The 22,702-nt window shown below is 66.5% G+C and overlaps 4 protein-coding genes across 4 annotated transcripts; 1 reads left to right on the plus strand and 3 right to left on the minus strand.

Moving 5' to 3' along the window:
• The first annotated feature begins 141 nt into the window (after window positions 1-141).
• Window positions 142-2,919, plus strand: BRME1 (break repair meiotic recombinase recruitment factor 1). Its single transcript, XM_054051756.1, has 7 exons — window positions 142-172; window positions 806-989; window positions 1,084-1,150; window positions 1,322-2,227; window positions 2,346-2,437; window positions 2,555-2,635; window positions 2,738-2,919. The coding sequence occupies exons 1-7, from the start codon at window positions 142-144 to the stop codon at window positions 2,847-2,849; spliced, it is 1,473 nt and encodes a 490-aa protein (XP_053907731.1). The 3' UTR covers window positions 2,850-2,919.
• Window positions 2,920-2,937: 18 nt separating this feature from the next.
• Window positions 2,938-3,942, minus strand: NANOS3 (nanos C2HC-type zinc finger 3). The gene is made up of 2 exons (XM_054051855.1): window positions 3,455-3,942; window positions 2,938-3,257 (listed from the first exon to the last, which is right to left on the minus strand). Exon 1 carries the CDS (start codon window positions 3,939-3,941, stop codon window positions 3,474-3,476), a length of 468 nt encoding a protein of 155 aa, XP_053907830.1. The 5' UTR covers window position 3,942; the 3' UTR covers window positions 2,938-3,257; window positions 3,455-3,473.
• Window positions 3,943-16,869: 12,927 nt separating this feature from the next.
• C30H19orf53 (chromosome 30 C19orf53 homolog) lies at window positions 16,870-18,364 on the minus strand. The gene is made up of 3 exons (XM_054051859.1): window positions 18,241-18,364; window positions 17,272-17,327; window positions 16,870-17,151 (listed from the first exon to the last, which is right to left on the minus strand). Exons 1-3 carry the CDS (start codon window positions 18,338-18,340, stop codon window positions 17,017-17,019), a joined length of 291 nt encoding a protein of 96 aa, XP_053907834.1. The 5' UTR covers window positions 18,341-18,364; the 3' UTR covers window positions 16,870-17,016.
• A 219-nt stretch (window positions 18,365-18,583) lies between these two features.
• Window positions 18,584-22,663, minus strand: MRI1 (methylthioribose-1-phosphate isomerase 1). The gene is made up of 6 exons (XM_054051946.1): window positions 22,391-22,663; window positions 21,549-21,790; window positions 20,708-20,877; window positions 19,753-19,929; window positions 19,087-19,311; window positions 18,584-18,731 (listed from the first exon to the last, which is right to left on the minus strand). Exons 1-6 carry the CDS (start codon window positions 22,661-22,663, stop codon window positions 18,595-18,597), a joined length of 1,224 nt encoding a protein of 407 aa, XP_053907921.1. The 3' UTR covers window positions 18,584-18,594.
• Window positions 22,664-22,702: the final 39 nt, after the last annotated feature.

Consider the following 22,702-nt stretch of genomic DNA (forward strand, 5'->3'; position numbering starts at 1 on the left):
CTCCCCTGGGGGCAAATGGGCCAAATTCGCCCTTTTTGACTTCAGAACCGGAGGTTTTGGTTCCTGGCGCTGCGGGGGGTGGGGTGGGTGGAGTAAGGGACGCGGCCCGCCAGGGGCTTCGTTCTCCCTGTTTGGGCCGCGATGGGCAAACGGAAGAGCGAGCGGATGGCGGGTAATGGCGGGGACGGGACGGGGAGGGGATGAGGGGACAAAGGGGTGGAGGGGGCTGAGAGGGGACAGCGAGGGGGCAAAGGGGAGGGGGTCTGCGAGGGGATGGGGACAGAGAGCAAAGGGAATGGGGAGGGGTCTGTGAGGGGATGGGGACAGAGAGCAAAGGGAATGGGGAGGGGTCTGTGAGGGGATGGGGACAGAGAGCAAGTGGAATGGGGTCTGTGAGGGGACAGGGATGTCGAGGGGAAGGTGACAGAGCTGAGGGGACAGGGATGGCGATTCGGGGGGATTGGAGGGGATGGCGAGAAAGGGACATCGAGGAGAGGGGCTGGGGGAGCCACCCCCGCCCCCGCGCAGCCACGCTTCCCCCCGTTCCCTGGTGTTTGGGGGCAGAGGGGCTGCACCCCAAAAAAGCCATAAAAATGGCCTTTTCCTCCTCTGTTCCAGCGTTGGAACACCGCCGGCATGCTCCGGCACCACAATCGCCCAACGATCCCAGGGAAAAGGGCCCAATGGAGGGGGGAAACGGTTAGGATTTAGTACCGGCTGGCGGCTGCTCTCACCTTGTGCTGCGATTCCTGGAGTCCCTCCAGTCCCACGGGGACGCCCAAGGATCCGTTTTTCCCCCTTAAAGGAGGAGATGGCGAACGCCACAATCCCAAAATGAAACGCAGCACTTGGGAAGATTCGGAGGTGTCAGGAGACGACGGCTTGGATGGGCCCATCCCGGCTCGGAGCGGGGATGACGATGGAAAACCGGCAGCTGCAGAGGTGGAGGATCGGAAAGAGATGATGGGCGGCAGCGCCGGGACAAGGAGGTAACCGGGGTGGGGAGTCAGCACGACCAGGGTTTGCCGGGTGCGGATGGAGCCGGCGAAGGCCTCGCTGAACGTGTGTTATTGGAATTAACAGTGGGAACGGCGACGGGGCTCCGGAGCAAAACCAGGCAGGAGAGCATGGCTCCAGCCCCTGGGCCCAGGTACGCTGGATCCCAGCGATCCTGGTGAGCTTCCGGCTCCACCAGATGCCAAGAAACCCCCTTCCTGGCACTGCTTTCCCACTGCCGGCAAACGGCCTTTGGATTTACACCAGGGGGAGGGAAATAACCCAGAGATCAGGATCATTTTAATGTGGCACCTCGTTATTCCAGGAAGGAAGAGAGCCAGGCGCCGGTGGAGGCGGCAAATCACCAGAGGCGCCTGTCGTGGTAGCGGCATCGCTGCCGGCATCGCCCCACCGGCTGGGTTTGGCAACTCATGAGCCAGAAGAGGAGCCGGTGGCAGCCACGGAGCGGGACGGAAGCACCGAGGAGCCGGACGCCAACAACCAAACCCCCTGCCGGATGGATGTTGGTGACGGCTCTGCTGAGGGCGCGGCCGGCAGAGAGATCCCTGTGGATGCTCCAGCGGTGGTGCTGGAGCCTTGCCAGGAGGATGGCGAGCACCGAGGCGACCCCGGTGAAATACGGGAATCTGCATCAGTTGTAGATGCCGAAAAAAAGGAACCCAGCGCCGCATCTGAGCCGTCGGCTGGAGCTGAGCAGCAGGAAAGCGGGAGCGGGGAGCGACGGCAGGCCACCGGCGTGAACGGCGCAGTGGAGAACGCAGCCGAATCCCGGCACAGCCCAGGCAGCAGCGGTTTCGTGGAGGATTTGGGGATGTGTGCCCCGGCTGCGGATCTGGAGGGAGGCGTTGGTGCTGCCGGCGGGAACGCTTCTCTGCAGGAAATGGCAAGAGATGGCGACACGGGATGGGAAGAGGCCGGAGACATCCCCTCTCCTGCGAGCTGCGCGGTGCCGGATCCAGCTGTGCCAAATCCAGCTGGGCTGAGTCCAACGGTGCCAGATCCGGCAGGCGAGGGGGAAGGACAAGGCCTCACGGCGAAGCCCCCGGATCACTCTGGCGAAGAGATCGCCGAGGGTTCCCCCACCCTGGCGATGATGGATCCGGCAGATATGGCACAGCCCTCTGCCACGGGCGCCGCTCCGGCTGCCAGCGTGGAATCCCAGGATGAGGCCCGTTGTGCTGGGAGCAGCCCCGAGCTCCGGCCGGAGCAGGTACGGCAGAGCCAGGACTGCCAAAGTCCCCCAAATTCTGGGAATGCCCCAAAAAGGACCGACTTCCCCCCAGTCTCCGGGTTCCCCCGGCTTCACCACCGCCCACCTTCTCCCACAGCCGCTTGCGGAGCCGCGTGCCGGACAAAGCCCTGCGGAAGTGGCGCCGCAGCCTTGCGCCGAGGAGAATGGCTCAGAGCCGCCGCGGCCCAGGTAAGCGGCTCCCACCGTTGTGGAAGGAGCGGAGAAACCTGGATAAAGGCCTCGTTGGAGGTCGAAACGCCCGGATTCTGGGAGCGAGAACAGCCCCTTTGTCCCCGTCCCGGCCAGGAGCGAGGTGCCGGCGCTGCTGTACCCGCCGGATGCGACCGACGTGGTCTGCGGGCTCATCCTGGAGCTTTCCAACCTCAAGTAAGAGCCGGCGCCGCGTTCGGGCCTTTTTCCCTGGGATTGGGGGGTGACTGCGGTGCCGGAGCGTGCCGGCGGTGTTCCCACACGTGTCCCACCCCACAGCCGCCTGGCCATGAGCGCGCACCGCGGCCTGGAGGCGCTGAGGCGGCCGAAAGTGCGGCGTAGCCGGCGGTCAGGGCCTGCGCACGCCGGGAGGAGGTGGAAGGAGATGTAGGGCCCGGTCAGATCCAGATTGGAACCGGATCAGAGCCGGGAATGAGCCAAATCCAGTCCTTGGCACAACATAACCCTTTATTAACAGCGAACAGATAACGGGGTTAAATAAACGAATGTTAAACGAACCAACTGGCACATCCGGTGAGGGCAACAACCAGAGCACGAGCTCCCTGCCTGAACCGGAGCCGGCTCGGCCAATCGGTACCTCGGGAATGCCTGAATCTCACCAAACCAACCCCAATCCCAAAACTGAGCCCACAGGCTGTGGCGGAAAACGTTCCGGGCGATCCATCGGCGCAGCCGGGACAGGAACCGCGGCGACTGGGCCCGGTGGGCAGCTCCATCCTTGGTGTGAGCGGAGTCGGGGCTCCCCCGTGGCTGCCGGATCCCGGCAAAGCGGAGCGACCTGCAAGGGAAACCAGGAGTGCAGGGTGAGTACCGGCACCCGCTCCCATCCCTCCATCCCAAGGATTGCGCCGCAATCCGTTCCTGGCTAAATGGAGGCTTTGCCGGGCCATTGGCTCCTCGCGCGGCAGGGATAAGCCGGGAAGCAAAACAGGGAGCGTGGGAGCCGCACGGAGGGCGCTCGGCGCCAGCTGGTACCTGCGGGTGCATCCCTCGGCTACTTGGTCTGGGCGGTGGGAGCCCGCGTGCTGGCAGCGCGTGCCGGGCGGCCGTAGACGGAGGTGTAGCCGCTGCGCGTCAGCGGGCAGAAGCGCCGGGTGTGGGCGCGGTCCTGCGTGGCGCCGCACTGCGGGCAGACGTAGCTGCGCAGCACTGGGCACCGCACCCGGCCCGATGCGTCCCGCAGGACGTGGCTGGTGTAAACCTCCCGCGCCTCTCCGTTCTGCTTGCAGAACCCGCACACGGCTCTGCCGGACGGCGCCGGTGGCGTCTCCGGTGGTGCCGAGGGCGGGTTGGGCGACGGTGGCGTCTCGTCCCGGCGTTCCTGCGGCAGTGCCGCCAGCACAGCCGCCAGCCCCAGGTAATCCTGCCACATGTCGAACGCTGGCGCGTGCTCCGGCTCTCGCCGCTCCATCATGTGCCGCCGCTCCACGTGCCGCCGCTCCGGCCCTCGCCGCTCCTCCATGTGCCGCTGGCTCTGCCGGGAAAGCCGGGAAGGGGCGATCCCGGTTGTCTCCCGCCCCTCAGCTCCGGTGCCGGGGCGTCTGCCCGGTGGGCGACGGCGTCTGCGCTGCTTCCTGGGCACGGGGCTCGCTCCCCAAATCCCTCCTGTTTCCAGACTGGATTCTACTCCACCGGCGTCGCCCTCGGAGCCAAAGCCCACCGGATTCTGGGGTTCGGTGTCGCCCCCAGAGCCAAAGCCCACCGGATTCTGGGGTTCAGCTGCGCCGCTCACACCAAACCGAGCCCGAGGTCACCGGGAATTGGGAGGAACGAGGCGTTTTCCATCCCAGAACCCCCGGGTTTGGGGTTCGGCTTCACCCGCTCACCCCAAACCGGTCCCAGCGGCTCCGGGGGAGGCTATTTTTTGGGGAGAAAATGGGTATTTTCCCCCACAGCGGCGGTTCGGGGGGGCCCAGAGCTGCCCCGCGGTCGGGCGGGTCCGGAGCCGCTCGAGCACCCGCGAATGGGGGGAAAATCGCCCCCAACGACCGGGGGGAGGGGGAAAACCGGGAATTCCGGCCCTGCGGTTCCCTCGCTCCTGAGGTTCCTGAGGTTTCAGCCCCGCTCGGATTGATTCTCATCCGCAATCCGGTGGCGTTCGGGTGTTCGGCTCCGGAGCGGAGCTGCCTGCGGGTTCTCCGGCTCCCACCGGGCCACGCGCCGTGCTCGGTGGAGCCATCCAGGCTCTCCCTCCTGGTTATCCCAGCGCAGCATCCGGCGCTGCCCTCGTGGGGAAAGGTTTGCCAGGGCCTCATGGCACGCGGTGCCGCACGGCTCTGCTCCGGCACCGTTCCCACTCTGCTGGCGTTCCCAATCCAGCACCGTTCCCGCTTTGCCGGGGTTCCCAGTCTGGCACTGTTCCCAATCCAACACCATTCCCAGTGTGCTAACATTCCCAATCCAGCACTGTTCCCAATCCAACACCATTCCCGCTCTGCTGGCGTTCCCAATCCGGCACCGTTCCCAATCTGGCACTGTTTCTGCTCTGCCAGCGTTCCCAATCCAGCACCATTCCCACTCTGCCGGCATTCCCAATCTGGCACCATTCCCAATGCGGCACCGTTTCTGCTCTGCCAGTGTTCCCAATCCAGCACCATTCCAAATCCAACACCGTTCCTGCTCTGCGGCGTTCCCATCCTGAGGGACGGGAACCCACTCTGCTGATTCCCCCGCGCTGTTCCCGGTTCCCCCCAATCCATCGTTCATTCCCAACCATCCCGACCCTCGGCCGCTGCCTCAGGAGAATAACAAGAATTGGGTTTTTTCCCCCAAAAACGAGGTGGCTCCAAAGGTTTTTCCAGGCCCCTCGTGGGGAGGGAAAATCCCAGCTGGAATTTGGGGTGAAAGCGCCGCTTCCTGCACTTTTAGCCTTAAAAACATGCAAATTGGGAAAAAAACGGGGGGGGAGGAGGAGCTGAGACCCCACGATTCACCCCTTTTCCTGCGATTCACCCCAGAACGGGGCCGGGGGCGGAGGGGGGGGGGGGGAGGCTGCAGTGACTGAAAAGCGCTGAATTCGGCTCAAAAGCGCCTCTCTCGTGGTGGGACGGGGTGTGTGTGTCCAGCCTGGCCCCCCCCCCCCCCGCGGGAAAAGTGGGGGCAGGAGGGGGGGGCGGGACAGCGCTGCCCTATAGGTTCGGGGGAGTCGCCATTGATCCCCGCGCCGCCATTGGCCCCGACCCGCCATTCATAAACCCCTCGAGTTCCCGCGCCGCCGCCCCCATTGGCTCCGACCCTCCATTCATAACCGCCTCTGTTCCCGCACCGCCCCCATTGGCTCCGCCCCTCCATTCATAACCGCCCCCTCGTTGGCTCCCGCCGCTCCGCGCGCGCCCCCTATGGGCGGCTCGGCGGTTAACCCCTGCGGTGCCGAGCTGGGGGGGAGTTGGGCGCGCGGGCAAGGAGAGTCGAGGGTTCCTGCGTGGGACCGCGTGGTCGCCCATGAGGAATCACGGTAGCCCGTGGGGACCCACGGTGGCCCATGATAGCCCACGGGGAGCTGTGGTGGCCGCATGGTGGCCCATGACAACCCGTGATGGCCATGACAACCATGGCAGGCCATGGCCACAACGCAGCCCATGGAGGCCCATGACAGCCCATAACAATCTATGGTGGCCCATGGTGGCCACGAGGGCCCATGACAACCTATGGTGGCCCATGGTGGTCCATGGTGGCCACGAGGCCCATGACAACCTGTGATGGCCCATGGTGGCCATGAGGGCCCATGACAACCTATGGTGGCCCATGATGGTCCATGGTGGCCACAGGGGCCCATGACAACCCATGGTGGCCCATGATGGCCCATGGCGGCCACGGGGGCCCATGACAACCTATGGTGGCCCTGTGATAGGGGTGGGGGGCCGGGGGATGTGAGGGGGCCCTGAGAGATTGGGGGGGGGGGGGGCTCCACGGGGGTCGGGGGGGGGGACACCCAGGGGGCTCAGTGGGGGGCCCAGGGGTGCCCTGTCCCCTGCGGGCGCCTCTGTCGGCGCCGGCCGCTCCCAGCCCGGTGACTCACGGGCACGAGGCTGAGTCACCCGGGGGGACCCAGAGAGGGGGGGACCCAGAGAGAGGGGGGACCCAGAGGGAGGGGGGACCAGAGCCGGGGGAACCCAGAGAGAGGGGACATCCAGAGAGAGGGGGGATCCGGGTGGGGGGAAACCCAGAGTAGGGGGGGACCAGAGGGAGGGGGGGGGGACCGGGGTGGGGGGAAGCCCAGAGAGAGAGGGAACACGCAGAGAGGGGGGGGGGACCCAGAGGGAGGGGGGACCAGAGCCGGGGGAACCCAGAGAGAGGGGACATCCAGAGAGAGGGGGGATCCGGGTGGGGGGAAACCCAGAGTAGGGGGGGACCGGGGGGGGGGGAAGCCCAGAGAGAGAGGGAACACGCAGAGAGGGGGGGGGACACAGAGAGGGGGAACCAGAAGGTGGGGGGCACCCAGAGAGAGGGTGGAGGGGGTGAGGGGGGAACTGGAGAAGGGGGGACCCATACGGAAGGGGGAACCCGAGGTGGGGGGCTGTGGGTGCGGGGGGGCTGCGATGAGGGGGGGACACCCCCCGGGCCCCCCCTGCCGCGGCCCCCGGGACCCCCCCGGCCCCGCCCCCCCCCCCGCGCGGCGCCGCTGACTCAGGCGGTGACTCAGCCCCACAACAACGGCCCCACAACAACGGCCCCACGGCAACGGCCCACAACAGACCCGCCCCACGGCTCCGGCCCGCCGCTCTGCCCCATAGAAACACCGCCCCACGGCTCCGGCCTGCTCTGCCCCATAGAAACACCGCCCCACGGCTCTGCCCCGCCACTCTGCCCCATAGAAACACCGCCCCACGGCTCCGGCCCGCTCTGCCCCATAGAAACACCGACCCACGGCTCCGGCCCACAGCTCTGCCCCATAGAAACACCGACCCACGGCTCCGGCCCGCCGCTCTGCCCCACAGAAACGCCGCTCCACGGCTCTGACCCACGGCTCTGCCCCACATAAACTCTGACCCACAGCTCTGCCCCACAGAAACACCGACCCATGGCTCCGACCCACAGCTCTGCCCCACAGCCGGGCAACAGCACTATGGGAAGAGCGCCTGCCCCACAGAAACACAGCCCCACAGCCAGGCCCCACGGCCCCTCACAGCTCTCCCCTCATCCCAGCCCCACAGCCCCCAACCCATGGCCACCAGCCCCACAGCAGCCGCCCCAGAGGGGGGCCAGGAGCCTATGGGGCTGGGGACGCTGTGGGGCTGGGGGATGCTGTGGGGCGGGGATGCTGTGGGGCAGGGATGGTATGGCACGAGATGCAGTGGGGCAGGGCGCTATGGGGCAGGATGCTATGGGTCGGGAATGCAGTGGGGCAGGGCGCTATGGGGCAGGATGCTATGGGTCGGGAATGCAGTGGGGCAGGGCGCTATGGGGCAGGATGCTATGGGGTGGGGATGCAGTGGGTCCAGGCGTGCCGAGCGAGGAAGGAAGGAGCCAGGACGGAGCGGAGGCGGAAGGGAAATCCCGGCCCCAGGGATCCCAGTCAGCCCAGTGATCCCAGTGCCAGGGCCTGCAGCTCCCAGTGATCCCAGTGCTGGACTCTGCGGCTCCCAGTGATCACAGTGCCGGACTCTGGGGCTCCCAGTGATCCCAGTGCCAGGGCCTGCGGCTCCCAGTGATCCCAGTGCCGGACTCTGGGGCTCCCAGTGATCCCAGTGCTGGACTCTGGGGCTCCCAGTGATCCCAGTGCCAGGGCCTGCGGCTCCCAGTGATCCCAGTGCCAGACTCTGTGGCTCCCAGTGATCCCAGTGCCAGGGCCTGCGGCTCCCAGTGATCCCAGTGCTGGACTCTGGGGCTCCCAGTGATCCCAGTGCCAGGGCCTGCGGCTCCCAGTGATCCCAGTGCCAGACTCTGCGTCTCCCAGTGATCCCAGTGCCGGACTCTGCGGCTCCCAGTGATCCCAGTGCCAGACTCTGGGGCTCCCAGTGATCCCAGTGCTGGACTCTGGGGCTCCCAGTGATCCCAGTGCCGGACTCTGGGGCTCCCAGTGATCCCAGTGCTGGACTCTGCATCTCCCAGTGATCCCAGTGCCAGGGCCTGCGGCTCCCAGTGATCCCAGTGCCGGACTCTGGGGCTCCCAGTGATCCCAGTGCCAGGGCCTGCGGCTCCCAGTGATCCCAGTGCCGGACTCTGCGGCTCCCAGTGATCCCAGTGCCAGGGCCTGCAGCTCCCAGTGATCCCAGTGCTGGGGTCTGGGGCAAAGCTGTGCGGTGCCGTGCAGTGCCGTGTGGTGCCGGTCGGTGCCCGTTGCCGGTGGCTGCTCGCTGCCGCGCAGCCCCGGCACTGACTCAGGCCCGAGGAATCCAGCACTGCCGCGTGGGCGAGCGCGGCCCCGGCTGCCATTGCCTAGAAAGGACATCACCGGCTGACGGCCACGCCTGCGCCACCACGGCCACTGCCGGCCCCACGGCCACCATGGCCCACCTTGGCCACCACAGCTCCACCTTGGCCACCACGGCCCCGCTTTGGCCACCACAGACCTGACAGGGCCACCATAGCTCCACTTTGGCCACCAGAGCTCCACTTTGGCCACCACAGACCTGATGGGGTCCCAATGGCTCCGCCGTGGCCACCACGGCCCCAGTTTGGCCACCAGAGCTCTGACAGGGCCCCCGTGGTGGTGTCGCACACGCGTGTGCCAGGGGACGTGGGGCGAGGGGCGCACACGGAGCAACACGCGTGTACGTGGGCGCTGTCCCGTGTGCCGCCGCGTATGAGCGGTGCGTTGGCCGTGTGCGGTGCCGGGAGCCGCCCAGCCCCACGGCACAGGCGCCGCTCCCGCCCTGGCACAGCTGCCCGCGCCAGATGTGCGGCTGTGCCAGATGTGGGGCCGCGGCGAGGCCCGGGGGGGACCCAGAGGGGCAGGAGGGGGCGGCTGTGGGGCTGGGTTGTGGGTCACTATGGGTCGCGGCTCTGGGGTGCTGTGGGGCGCTGGGGGGGGCCATGGGTCGCTATGGGGCAGCGCTATGGGGTGGGGAACATGGGTTGGTATGGGGTGCTATGGGTTGCTATGGGGTGGTGCTATAGGGCACTATGGGGCAATGCTGTGGGGCGCTATGGGGCGGGGGGGCGCTATGGGGCAGTGCTATGGGGCGGGAGGGGCGCTATGGGGCAGTGCTGTGGGGCTGGAGGGGGCGCTATGGGGCAGTGCTGTGGGTCGCTATGGGGCGGGAGGGGGCGCTATGGGGCAGTGCTGTGGGTCACTATGGGGCGCTATGGGGCGCTATAGGGCAGTGCTGTGGGTCGCTATGGGGCGGGAGGGGCGCTATGGGGCAGTGCTGTGGGTCGCTATGGGGCGGGAGGGGGCGCTATGGGGCAGTGCTGTGGGTCGCTATGGGGTGGTGCTATAGGGCACTATGGGGCAATGCTGTGGGGCGCTATGGGGCGGGGGGGCGCTATGGGGCAGTGCTATGGGGCGGGAGGGGGCGCTATGGGGCAGTGCTGTGGGGCTGGAGGGGGCGCTATGGGGCAGTGCTGTGGGTCGCTATGGGGCGGGAGGGGGCGCTATGGGGCAGTGCTGTGGGTCACTATGGGGCGCTATGGGGCGCTATAGGGCAGTGCTGTGGGTCGCTATGGGGCGGGAGGGGCGCTATGGGGCAGTGCTGTGGGTCGCTATGGGGCGGGAGGGGGCGCTATGGGGCAGTGCTGTGGGTCGCTATGGGGCGGGAGGGGGCGCTATGGGGCAGTGCTGTGGGTCGCTATGGGGCGGGAGGGGCCGCGGCCGCCGCGGTTTTGACGCCGCTTCCGCGCGGGGCTGTTTGGGCTCTGTGTGCGGCGTTACCATAGCAACCGCCCCCCCCCGCATCCGCCCCCCAACCACCGCCCCCCCCAGCCCCGCCCCACAACCCCCCCCCCGCCTCACGCTATGGGGCACCGAGACCCCTCGCTATGGGGCACCGAGACCCCTCACTATGGGGCATCGAGACCCCTCGCTATGGGGCACCGAGACCCCTCGCTATGGGGCATCCAGACCCCTCGCTATGGGGCACTGAGACCCCTCACTATGGGGCACTCATGGCTCTCATACCAAGCCCCTCACTATGGGGCAATGAGCCCCCTTGCTATGGGGCGGGCGATGCCGTCCCCTTGCCCTTGCTGTGGGGCAGATGGTGCCCCCCCGCCATGGGGCAGACACTGCTGTCCCCTCGCCCTTGCTGTGGGGCACACGGACCCCTTGCCGCGGGGCCGGCGGTGCTGGTGCCTCGCTATGGGGCAGGCTGTCCCGTTCCCTCACTGTGGGGCAGCCCCCTCGCTATGGGGCAGGCGGTCCCGTCCCCTGGTTATGGGGCAGCCGCCTCGCTATGGGGAAGGCAGTCCCATCCCCTGGTTATGGGACAGGCCCCTCACTCTGGGGCAGGCAGCCCCCTATCTCCTCACTATGGGGCAGTTCCCTAGCTATGGGGCAGCCCCCTCGCTATGGGGCAAACTGTCCCGCCCCCTCACTATGGGGCAGCCCCCCGGCTATGGGTCAGGCTGTCCCATCCTCTTGCTCTGGGGCAGCCCCCCGGCTATGGGGCAGCCCCCCGGTTATGGGTCAGGCGGTCCCATCCCCCGGCTATGGGTCAGGCGGTCCCATCCCCTGGCTATGGGGCAGCCCCCGGCTATGGGTCAGGCTGTCCCATCCCCTGGCTATGGGGCAGCCCCCCGGCTATGGGGCAGCCCCCACCGGCGGCTCTCGGCCCTCTCGGGGCCTCGTTCGCAGCGCGTTCCGCGTCTCCCCCGAAAGGGTGCGGCGGTCCCTCCCCCTCCGGGGCGGAGCGACGCCGTTTAAAAAGCGTTTCCCTTCTTGGAGGAAAACTCGGCGCCTCCGGAGCCGTCGCCGCCGCTGCTCGTTCCCGTCCGGCCGCGCTCCGGTGAGTACCGGCGGCTCCGGAGGCCTCGACCCGCGCTGCGGCGGCGCCGGACCCCCCCCGCAGCCCCTTCCCCACAGCCCCGGGGGGTCCCGAGGGGTCGCGGCGGGTCGGGGGGCGCCGGGCGTGGCGGCGGCGGCGGCGGAGCGGCGTTGTGATTCATCCTTTCCCCCCGGGGTGCGGCCGCGGCGGCCTCTGCCGCGCTCCGCCCACGCCGCGGCCCGACGGCGCCGGGAGGGACCGCACCGCCAGCGGCACCGGGGGATCCCCGGCCCGAACGGCACCGGGGAGAGAGATCCGAACGGCACCGGGGAGAGCGGCCCGACACCGGCACCGGGGAGAGAGATCCGGCACCGGGGGATCCCCGGCCCGAACGGCACCGAGGAGAGAGATCCGGCACCGGGGGATCCCCGGCCCGAACGGCACCGGAGAGAGAGATCCAAACGGCACCGGAGAGCGGCCCGACACCGGCACCGGAGGATCCCCGGCCCGAACGGCACCGGGGATTGATGCCAAACGGCACCGGAGGAGCCTCAGCCCAACCCCGGAACCGCGGGACTGACGCCAAACACCGGAACCGGAGGATCCTCGACCCAAACGGCACCAGAGGATCCTCGGCCCAACACCGGCACTGCGGGATCGATGCCAAACACCGGAACCGGAGGATCCTCTGCCCAAACGGCACCGGGGAGCGATGCCAAATAGCACCGGGGGATCCTCGGCCCAACACCGGCACCGGGGAGCGATCCAGACGGCACCGGGAATGGATCCAAATGGCACCGGGGGACCAACGCCAAACACCGGCACCGGGGAGGGGGGAATCCTCCATCCAACACCGGCACCGCGGGAGCGATGCCAAACGGCACCGGGAATCGGTCCAAACGGCACCGGGGAGCGATGCCAAATAGCACCGGGGGACCAACGCCAAACACCGGCACCGGGGATCGAGGCCAACCGGCTCCGCGGGCCCCTCGTGCCGCCGCCCCCGCAGCCCGCGGGCGTTGAGGCGCCGCCGCGCGGGTCCCACCCAAAGGCGGCGGCTCCGAACCGGCCCCGCGGGCACCGCCCCCGCCCCGCCCGGGGGGAACCGGAGAGGAACCGGCTCGCACGAGGGAACGGCTCTGCGTGTGGATCCCGTCGGTCTCGCACGAGGGTCCGGCTCTGCGTGTAGATCCTGGCTTGCACGAGAGCTCTGGCTCGCACGAGGGTCTGCGTTCGCACAAGAGTCGTGGCTCGCACGAGGGTCCGTGTTGGTGTGTGGATCCCGGCTTGTACGAGGGTCTCGTCTCGCACAAGAGTCCGGGTTTGCACGTAGATCCTGGCTCGCATGAGGGTCTCAGCTTGCACGAGAGTCCAGGTTGACGTGTGGATCCTGTCTTGCACAAGGGTCTCATCTCATCTCGCACGAGGGTCCGGGTTTGCATGTAGATCCTGTCTTGCACGAGGGCCCCAGCTTGCACGAGGGTCTGGGTTTGCATGAGGGTCCCAGCTCGCACGTGGGTCCCAGCTCGCACGAGGGTCCAGGTTTGCATGTGGATCCCATCTCACACAAGGGTCTGGGTTTGCACAAGAGTCGTGGCTCACACGAGGGTTCCAGCTCACGTGGAACTGAGGGTCCAGGTTTGCTTATGGATCCTGTCTTGCACGAGGGTCCCGGCTCACACGAGGACCTGGGTTTGCATAAGAGCTGTGGCTCACACGTGGATCCCGGCTCACACAAAGGGTCCGGGTTTGTATGTAGATCCCATCTCGCACGAGTCCTGGCTTGCACGAATGTCTGGGATCACCCAGGGGTGGGTTTGCACAACAGTCGTGGCTCACACGAGGCTCTGTTCACACACGGGTTCCAGCTCGCATGTGGATCCCATCTCGCACGAGTGTCTGGGATCACCCAAGGTTCTGGGCTCGCACGAGGGTCCCATCTCACACGAGGGTCCCGGTTTGCATGTGGATCCCGTCTCGCACGAGGGTCTGCCTTTGCACGAGGGTCCCGTCTCGCACGAGGGTTCGAAGGCGCTGTGTCCCCCCATCGCCGCCGCCCGCGGGGGTTCCTGGTGATGGGATTTTTTTATCGTTTGGCCCAAAATCACATTGCCAGGGATTTCCAACGGGCGCCGGCACGCGCAGCCGGGGGGCTTTGGGGGGGGTTTAGGGGGGCTATGGGAGAGTTTTAGGGTGGTTATGGGGGTTTCGGAGGGGCTATGGGAGAGTTTAAGGGGGGCTGTGGGGGTTTTAGGGAGGCTACGGGGGGGTTGAGGGGGCTATGGAAGAGTTTAGGGGGGCTGTGGGAGGTTTAGGGGGTTCGGGGGGGGCTGTGGGAGAGTTTAGGGGGGCTGAGGGGGTTCAGGGGGGGCTATGGGAGGGTTTAGGGGGGCCAGGCGGTAGGAGGTGTTTAGGAGGGGACGGAAGGGCTGTAGGGCAGTTTTGGGGGGGCTGAGGTTGAGTTTGGGGGGGCTGGAGGGGCTATTGAAGGGCTTTGGGGGGGGTGAGTGACAGTGGGGAGATGTGGGGGGGCTAAAGAGGTCCTTGAGGGGCACGGGGGGGGGGGGTTTGGGGGGCTGTGGGTGTTTTGGGGGGCCGCGGGGCAGGGCTTAGCCCACCTGTGAACAGAGCTGGATCCGCACGTGTTCACAGTGGCTAAGTTCCGCCCCCGCCCCCCCGGACATCGGGGTGTCCCTCCCTGGGTGCCCCCCAAATAGCGGGGTCTCCCCCTTCCCCTGCCCCAAACATCGGGGTGCCCTCACATTTTGAGGTTCCCCCCCTGGTTTCCCAGTTCCTCCCCCCTCAATTCTTCACCCCCCCAAGTCCTGGGACCCCCCCCCCCGCCCCCCAAACCCCTGCCACCCCCCCCAAATTCATAGGTCCCCCTGGATTCCTGGATCCCCCCCCCTGAAATCCCCTGCGCCCCCTCCTGGACTCCCCAATCCTCGGGGTCCCCCCGGGACCCCCCCTTAACTGTGAGAACAGCGGGTCCCCGATGCCTGGGCCCCCCCCGGATTTCGGGGTCCCCCCCGGGGCCGCCTCCCGTGCCTACTGAGCTGACACGCAGTTGCTTTGGATAAACTGGCTCAGTTCAGCAGGAACAGGAGTCGCCCCCCAACCCGCCGCCGGGACCCCGAAACCAGGGGGCACCCCCAAACCCCAGAGAGAGCCTCCAAATGCACAGGGAACCCCCAAACCCTGACCCCCCACCCCCCAGAGAGAGCCTCAAATCCACAGGGAACCCCCAAATCCTGACCCCTCACCCCCCAGAGAGAGCCTCAAATCCACAGGGACCCCCCAAATCCCAACACCCCCCAACAATGCCTCAAATCCACAGGGTACCCCCAAACCCCAACACCCCCCAACAAAGCCTCAAATCTACAGGGAACCCCCAAAGCCTGACACCCCTGTAAAAGAAGCCTCAAATCCACAGGGAACCCCCAAACCCAGACACCCCCCAAAAAAAACCAAGCCTCAAATCCACAGGGCACACGCCCCCCAGAAGGAGCCCCAAATCCACAGGGAACCCCCAAATTCCTTTGCCCCCCCCCCCAGCTGGAGCCCCTGCATCCAGAAACCATGGGGCACCCTGAAATCTACAGGATCCCCCCTCCAAACTCCTTGTGACACCCGAATCCCATAGGACACCCCCAAATCCCCACCACCCCTCCTGCAGATAGAGCCCCAAATCACAGGGCACCCCCAAACCCACTGAAACCCCCCAAATTCCTTCACCCAACCCCAGCTGCACCCCCAAACCCACAGGACACCTCCAAACTATTTGGGGTCCCCTCCCACTGGAGCACCAAAACCATAGGATACCGCTAAATCCCTTTGGTCCCCCAAATTCTTCACACACACCCCAGTCCTGCAGGAAAGCCCTGGGAACCCCAAATCCTTCGGAGCTTCCAGACCCCCCCAAATCCCCCCAGGATTTCCCTCCCGCCCATCTCTTGGGACCCCCCAAAATCCGCCCCCCCGTGGTGGAGCATCGCCGGGTCCCGCGTGCACAGCTGAGCTCACCGGGACCCCGCGGGTTCTTCCACAGCACAGACACCCCAAAACCGGGGGGGTCCCCAAAACCAGCCAGAACCCCAAAATAAGGGGGGGTTCCCCATAACCAGGGAGAGAGGAACAGGAGGGTCCCCAAACTGGGGGACAGAGACTTTGAAGTTGGGGGTTCCCCAAACTGGGGGAGGGTTGAGACCTTGGAATTGGGGGTCCGCAAAACCGGGGGGGTCCCAAAATGGGGCTAAGAGACCCCCGAACCACGGGGGGGGGGGTGTCCCCAAAACCACGGAAAGGAAGAGACCGTGGAACGAAAGGGGTCCCCAAAAGTGGAGGGAGGAGACACAAAAACCGGAGGGGGGGTGGTTCCCAAAACCGGGAGGGTCCCCAAAACAAGTGGGAGAGGCCCCTCCGAACTGGGGGGGTCCCCAGAGCCAGGGGGGAGCGACTCTCGATCCGGAGGGTCCCCCTAAATCGAGGAGTGGGAGGTCTTGGAACTGGGGGGTTCCCTAAAACGGGGAGGGGGTGAGGGGTGGGGCAAAACAACGGGAAGAGACCCCAAAACCGGGGGGGGAAGAGACTCCGAAGCCCTGAGCGCGCCCCGAGGACGGAGAGGGTTCCCCAAAAGCAAAGCACAGAGAACCCCGAGAGGGGCGTCCCCAGCACGGGGGGGTCCCGGACCCCAAAGCGGGGGATCCCCAGCACCGGGGGGTCCCCCCGTCCCCCTCAGCCCCTCGCGGGGCCCCACGCGGCCCCTCCCCCCCCTCCCGCTCCCTTCCCGAAATAGCTCCGATTCTCGGGAATTTCCCTGACGTCACAGCCGGGGGGGTGAGGGGGGGTCAGACTGAGCCCCTCCCGCTCAGGCCCCGCCCCTCGGGGGGGCTCTGCCCACGTGGCCCCCCCAACACCCAACAATGGGACGCGGCGCCTTTAATGCCCCCCCCACCTCCGCAATCACAGCGCGTGACCCGCCCTAAGCCCCGCCCCTGTCAATCATAGCGCGGGGGTCCGCCCTAAACCCCGCGGCGGCCAATCACAGCTGCTGGGGCCACTCCCACCGCGATGATTGATAGGGGGCGGGGCTTGAAGCGAGTCCCGCGCTGTGATTGGCCGCTGGCCCCGCCCTTGCCGTGACTGACAAGGGGCGGGGCTTAGGGCGGCGGAGCCAATCAGAGCGAAAGGAGCGGGGCTCGGCAGCCCATTCATAAAGTTGGGCGCCACGGACAGCGAGGATCGGGACCGCTCCCCCTCCCCAAATCCTGACCCCGCTTCACCGGGACCTCCCAGGACCACCCCCCCCAGCGACACTGGGGCCCCTCAAGACACACACACTCCCCCCCTCCATCCTCCACGACACTTGGACCCCCCCACAACCCCCCTCGTTCAGCAACAGGACACCCCCCGCCCCATGCTGCCCCCCAATCTCCACCCCATGGACCCCCTCCTCCAAGATCCCTCTCCCCTCCCTTTCCACCCCCTCCCGCCAACTCAATTCGGGGGGTCACCAGCAGGGTGGGGGGGAGTGGGGGCTCGGCCTCTCCCCAATTTTATTTATTAAACAATTCCAACACGAACTGAGACCGGACGCGTTCATGACACCTCCTCTGTGTATGTACCCCACTCCGGGGCGGCGGAGGGGGGAAAGGGGTCCGGGGGAAGGGGGGCTCAGCCCCGACCTTTCTTGGCTTTGCCCTTGGGGGGTCCGGGGGCCGCGACCACCGCCAGCTTCTTGGGCAGCCCGGCGCCCGCTCGCTGCACCGCGTCCCGCTCGATCTTCTGCCGGATGGCGACCTCCAGGCGCTGGGGGGGGGCAAGAGACATGAGGGGGGGGGCGCCCCTGGACACGCGCCCCCCCCACCCCCACCCCATCCCCTCCCCGCACCCCTCAGATACTCACTGCACCCCCAGTCCCCCCCTCACCTTCTTCAGCTTCTGCTGCTGAATCACTCGCAGTTTCTTGGGGGCGATGGCCCGGGCTGGGGGAGCAAAAAACACATTCCCCCCAAAATTCTTCCTCCTCCCTCCCCATCACCCCGCCCACTTAGGGACCCCCTTCCCTCCGCCAGGTGCCTTCTCACTCCCCACTACGCTCCTTTCCCTGCCTCCAACCTGCCCTCCCCCCCCGCCTCTTGGAGACCTCTCCTCTCTCGGGGTGCGCCCCCCCCCTCCGCCTTCCCACAGCCTCCCGGACCCCCCAAACCCATGGTCCTTCCCTCCTTTTTTTCCCAGCGTGGCCTTTGGGGACCCAGAGCACAAACCGGGATGAGGAGGTGATTGGGGCGGGGGCTGGGAGCTGATTTTGGGGTGATATAAGGCAATTTTGGGGTGCTTTGAGCCCATTTTGGAGTGATTTGGGCTCGTATAGGGGAGGTTGGGGTTCTAGGAGCTCATTATGAGTGATTTTGGGGTGCTAGGAGGTGACTTGGGGGTTCTAAGGCTCATATGGGGGGGTCTGAGGTGCTGGAAGTTGATTTTGGCATGATTTGAGCTCACTTTGGGGTGCTGGGAGCTCGGAGAGAAGGGTTTGGGGGGATCTGAGCTGATTTTTGTGGTGCTTTGAGCCCATTTTGGAGTGATTTGAGGCGATATAGGGGAGTTTCGGGGTGCTGGGACCTCATTATGGGTGATTTTGGGGTGCTGGGAGGTGCTTCGGGATTCTAAAGGCTCATACGGGGGGTTTGGGGTGCTGAAAGTTGATTTTGGGGAGATTTGAGCCCATTTTGGGGTGCTGGGAGCTCCTACAGGGTGGTTTTGGGGCGCTATGAGCTGATTTTGGGGTGGTTTGAGGCCACATAGGGGGGGTTTGGGGCGCTGGAAGATCATTATCGGTGATCCCCATCCCCTTTCTCCCCTCCCGCCGGGTCCCTTTCTCCCCCATCTCCCCCTCACCTCCCTTCCTCGGCCCCTTCGCCCCCCGAGACGCGGTCTCCGCCGCCGCCCCCCCCCGCCCGGACCGCTTGGCCGCTGCCTTCGGGGTTCCCTGCGCCATGGCTGCCGCCGCTTCCGGGTTCCCAGCGCGCAAGGCACGCCGGGATAAAGGGGGGGAGGAGATACCACGGCGCAAAGCACGCTGGGATACAGCGACGCTGGGATACAGCGAGGCGGCATCTGGCGCAAAGGACGCCGGGATATAGCGAGGCGCAGCGAGACCGCGGCGCAAAGCACGCTGGGATATAGCGAGGCACATGGCGCAAAGCACGCTGGCATATAGCGAGGCGGAAACGCTCCGGTCCATAAAGGCCTTTATTGGTCCGGGGCCGCGTGCTCGGCCAGAGCCTGGCGCAGCTCCCCGGGCGCGAACACCCCGAACTCGGTGATGATGCCGCCCGTGATGAGCTCGTGGGGGGTGACGTCGAAGGCCGGGTTCCACACGTCGATGTCTGGAGGGGAAGGGGAGGGGGTCAGGCCGAGACCCCCCCTGCCCCATAGAGGGGTTCCCTTGCTCTATACAGACCCCCCCCTGCCCCATAGAGGGACCCTCTGCCCCAAACAGAATGGCTCCTGCCCCATATGAGACTCCCTTTGCCCTATACAGGACGTTCCTGCCCCATATGGGACGCCTGTGTCCCACACGGAATGCTCCACCCTATATGGGACCCTCCCCCCCAAAGGACTCCCCCTGCCCCACAGAGGGACCCCCTGCCCCATACAGGACCTTTCCACCCTCCCCTCAGCCCGCGAGCGCCCCAGGGGGCACAGGGACCCCCCCCCCGCCCCACGGGCCCCCAGACCCACCGGGGGGCGCGAGGCAGAGGCCACGGAGGTGGGTGAGCTCGCGTGCCGGGCGCTCCTCGATGGGGATGGCGTTGCCGTCGGGCAGGGCCGGGTCGCAGGACGAGCTGGGGGCGGCCACGTAGAAGGGGACGCCGTGGTGCCGCGCGGCCACCGCCAGCTGGTAGGTGCCGATCTTGTTGGCCGTGTCCCCGTTGGCGGCCACGCGGTCGGCGCCCACCACAACGGCTGTGGGGAGAGATGGGGTCAGCGCCGCCTGGCCCCATCCCATCCCTTTCCCATCGCATCTTCATCTTCAACCCCATCTTCATCTTCAGTCCATTCCCGTCCCTGTCCTCAACCCCGTGTTCATCCCCATCTCCATTCCCATCCCTGTCCCCATCCCTGTTTTTGTCCCCATCCCCACCTTCATCCCATCCCCTCTTCATCCCCATCTTTCTCCCCATCCTCATCCCCATCCCCTCTTCATCCTCATCCCTATCCCATCCATCCCATTCCATCTTCATCCCCATCCTATCTTCATCCCATCTCCAACCCATCCATCTCATCCCATCCATCCATCCATCCATCCATCCATCCATCCATCCCATCCCATCTTATCTCATCCCGTCCCGTCCCATCCCATCCCACCCCCCCGTTGCCGCCGTGGTGCCCCTGGTCGCCGCTGACCCTGGATGCCGCGCAGGCGCATGGCGGCGGCGGCTGCGCTGTCGGTGATGAGGGTGGCCGGGAGCCCCTGGTGCCGCAGCTCCAGCGCCGTCAGCCGTCCGCCCTGGTGGAACGGCCGCGTCTCCGTGCAGAAGACGCGCGACAGGCGTCCCTCGGCGTGCAGCGCCCACACCACCCCTGCCGCCACGCCCGTCACCCGCCCGCACGGCACGGACGGCGGACAGAGGGGACAGCGGGGACAGGGACAGTGGGGACTGGGACAGTGGGGACTGGGACAGTGGGGACTGGGGACAGGGATGGGGGGAGACATTTGGGACACGTTGGGGGGACAGTGGAGATACTGGGGATGTTGGGGACACTGGGGACATGTTGGGGATGCCGGGGACATTCAGGAGATGATGGGACATTGGGGGATATTGGGACATTGAGGACCTGTTGGGGACACGGCCACTGGGGACATTGAGGGGACGTTGGGGGACGATGGGACATTGTGGGGATGTTGGGGACACTGGGGACCTGTTGGGGACGCTGAGGATATGGGCATTGGGACATTGGGGATATGTTGCGGACATTGGGGAGACATTGGGGGGACGTTGGGACATTGAGGGTATGTTGGGGACACTGGGGATATGGACGTTGGGGACCTGTTGGAGACACTGGGAATAGAGATGTTGGGGGATGATGGGACATTTGGGGGATGTTTGGGACATTCGGGATGCTGAGGATACAGACGTTGGGGAGATTGGGGGGACGTTGGGGACCCACTGGGGACATGTTGGGGACATTGGGGATACAGACGTTGGGGGATGATGGGACATTTGGGACATGTTGGGGACACTGAGGATGTGGACGTTGGGGGATGATGGGACACTGGGGACCCATTGGGGACGCTGAGGATATGGATGTTGGGGACATTGGGGGGACATCGGGGACGCTGGGCAGCGCCGGTCCTCACCGAGGGCGGTGCCGTAGCCGGCGGTGGCGAGTCCGCCCGTGTTGCAGTGGGTGAGGACGGTGACGCCGCCGCCGGGGACGCGCGCCAGGAGGTGCCGCGCTCCGTGCGCCCCCAGACTCCGGTTCTGCGCCCGCTCGCGCTCCAGCAGCGCCTCGGCCGCCACGATCACACTGTGGGACCCAAACATCAGCCCCGGGGACCCCAACACCCTCCAGGGACCCCCGATGTCACCCCAAGGACCCCAAAATCAGTTCTGGTGACCCCAACACCCTCCAGAGACCCCAATGTCACCCCGGGGACCCCAACACCCTCCGGGGACCCCAACATCAGCCCCTGGGGACCCCAACACCCTCTGGGGAACCCAATGTCACCCCAGGAACCCCAAAATCAGTCCTGGTGACCCCAACACCCTCCAGGGACTCCAATGTCAACCCGGGGACCCCAAAATCAGCCCTGCAGACCCCAAAACCCTCCAGGGACCCCGATGTCAGCCCCCTCCCCCACCCCAACATCCCTCCTTGCACCCCAGTATCAGCCCAGGGGACCCCAATTTCCAGCCCCAGCACCCCAAGAACCCCTCCAACCCCAATATCACCCCTGGTAGCCCAGCAGCCTCCTCTGGCCCCCCAATATCAGTCCTGGGGACCCCGATATCCCCCCTCCCGGCCCCCCAAACCCCTCGAGGACCCCTATATTCCCTCTCCCGACCCCTCAAACTCTCCTGGGGTCCCCAATATCCTCCCTCACAGGCCCCCCAAACCCCTCAGTGACCCCTGTATCCCCCCTCCCGCCCCCCCAAGCCCCTCGGTGACCCCGCTATCACCCCAGCGCCGGTGCCCACCTCTCGCGCAGCGTGGCGGCGGTGATGCCAGGGCTCTGCAGGCACTGCCGGATGAGGCCGCGCAGGCGCTGGGCCTGGTGGCTCATGTTGGCGGCCGTTGGCCGCGCCGACTCCAGCAGCCGCAGCCGCTCGTCCACGAAGGCTCCGAGCGCGGCCGCGTCCTCGTCCGGCCCCGCGCCCGCCTGCAGCTCCAGCGCCAGCGCCAGGCACCCCACCAGTGCAATGGCCGGCGCGCCGCGCACCTGCCGGCGGCACCACCGCATCATGGCCATTGCCAGGGACGCCGAGCCAGTCCCAGTGGGATCAGGCCCATTCCCAGGGAGTCCAAGCCATTCCCAGTGGGATCATGGCCACTCCCAGTGGGATCAGCCATTCCCAGTTCCTTGGAGCCATTCCCAGTGACTCCAAGCCACTCCCAGTAGGATCAACCATTCCCAGTAAGTCTGAGCCATTCCCAGTGCGATCAGGCATTCCCAGTGAGTCTAGCCCATTCCCAGTAGGATCAGCCCTTCCCAGTGGAATCAAGACCATTCCCAGCGGGATCAGGGCCATTCCCAATGGGATCAGGACCATTCCCAGTGACTCGGTAGCCACTCCCAGTGGCTCAGTAGCCATTCCCAGCCACTCCCTACCCATTCCCAGTGACCTCGAGCCATTCCTGGTGGCTCTGAGCCATCCTCGGCACCTTGGTAGCCACACAGTCAGCTGAGTAGCCACCCCCGGCAGCTTGGTAGCCACCTCTTTGGCTGGGCAGGCACCCGGTTGGCTCGGTAGCCACTCCTTCAGCTCAGTAGCCACCCCTTCGGCTGGGTAGCCCCCCGGGCGCCTGGGTAGCCACTCACCTCCATGTCGCGGATGGCCTGCCGCGCGCGCTCCACGCCGTCCACGCTCTCGTAACGGATCTGCTCCGGCAGCAGCAGTTGGTTGACGATGGCGAGGGAGCCGCGCCGGTACCGGAGGGCGTCCAGAGCCATGGCTGTGCCGGAAGTCGCTCCGGCACTTCCTCTTCCGTCAGAGCAGGAGGCGCCAATCCCGATCCGGGGGGAAGCCCAGTGTCCCAGTGCAGGGGACAAACTGGGAGCCCCAGTACCAGGGCGGGGGGGGCTGCACCCCATGCCGGCGCTGGGGGGGTGGGATTTGGAGAGGGGGGACAC

The sequence above is a fragment of the Cuculus canorus genome, chromosome 30, assembly GCF_017976375.1.
Source record: "Cuculus canorus isolate bCucCan1 chromosome 30, bCucCan1.pri, whole genome shotgun sequence".
NCBI classification, from domain to species: Eukaryota; Metazoa; Chordata; class Aves; order Cuculiformes; family Cuculidae; genus Cuculus; species Cuculus canorus.

Excerpts from the sequence above, each read along its gene's own strand:
- BRME1 (XM_054051756.1), top strand. The coding sequence starts at position 142 with ATGGGCAAACGGAAGAGCGAGCGGATGGCGG. Across the intron at positions 990-1,083 it reads GGCAGCGCCGGGACAAGGAG|TGGGAACGGCGACGGGGCTC; the intron begins GTAACCGGGGTG and ends TGGAATTAACAG. Across the intron at positions 1,151-1,321 it reads GCTCCAGCCCCTGGGCCCAG|GAAGGAAGAGAGCCAGGCGC; the intron begins GTACGCTGGATC and ends TCGTTATTCCAG.
- NANOS3 (XM_054051855.1), bottom strand. The coding sequence starts at position 3,941 with ATGGAGGAGCGGCGAGGGCCGGAGCGGCGGCACGTGGAGCGGCGGCAC.
- C30H19orf53 (XM_054051859.1), bottom strand. The coding sequence starts at position 18,340 with ATGGCGCAGGGAACCCCGAAGGCAGCGGCCAAGCGGTCCGGGCGGGGG. Across the intron at positions 17,328-18,240 it reads GAAGGGGCCGAGGAAGGGAG|CCCGGGCCATCGCCCCCAAG; the intron begins GTGAGGGGGAGA and ends TTGCTCCCCCAG. Across the intron at positions 17,152-17,271 it reads AGCAGCAGAAGCTGAAGAAG|CGCCTGGAGGTCGCCATCCG; the intron begins GTGAGGGGGGGA and ends GCCCCCCCCCAG.
- MRI1 (XM_054051946.1), bottom strand. The coding sequence starts at position 22,663 with ATGGGGTGCAGCCCCCCCCGCCCTGGTACTGGGGCTCCCAGTTTGTCC. Across the intron at positions 21,791-22,390 it reads AGGCCATCCGCGACATGGAG|GTGCGCGGCGCGCCGGCCAT; the intron begins GTGAGTGGCTAC and ends TGCCGCCGGCAG. Across the intron at positions 19,312-19,752 it reads GCGCCTGCGCGGCATCCAGG|CCGTTGTGGTGGGCGCCGAC; the intron begins GTCAGCGGCGAC and ends CTCTCCCCACAG.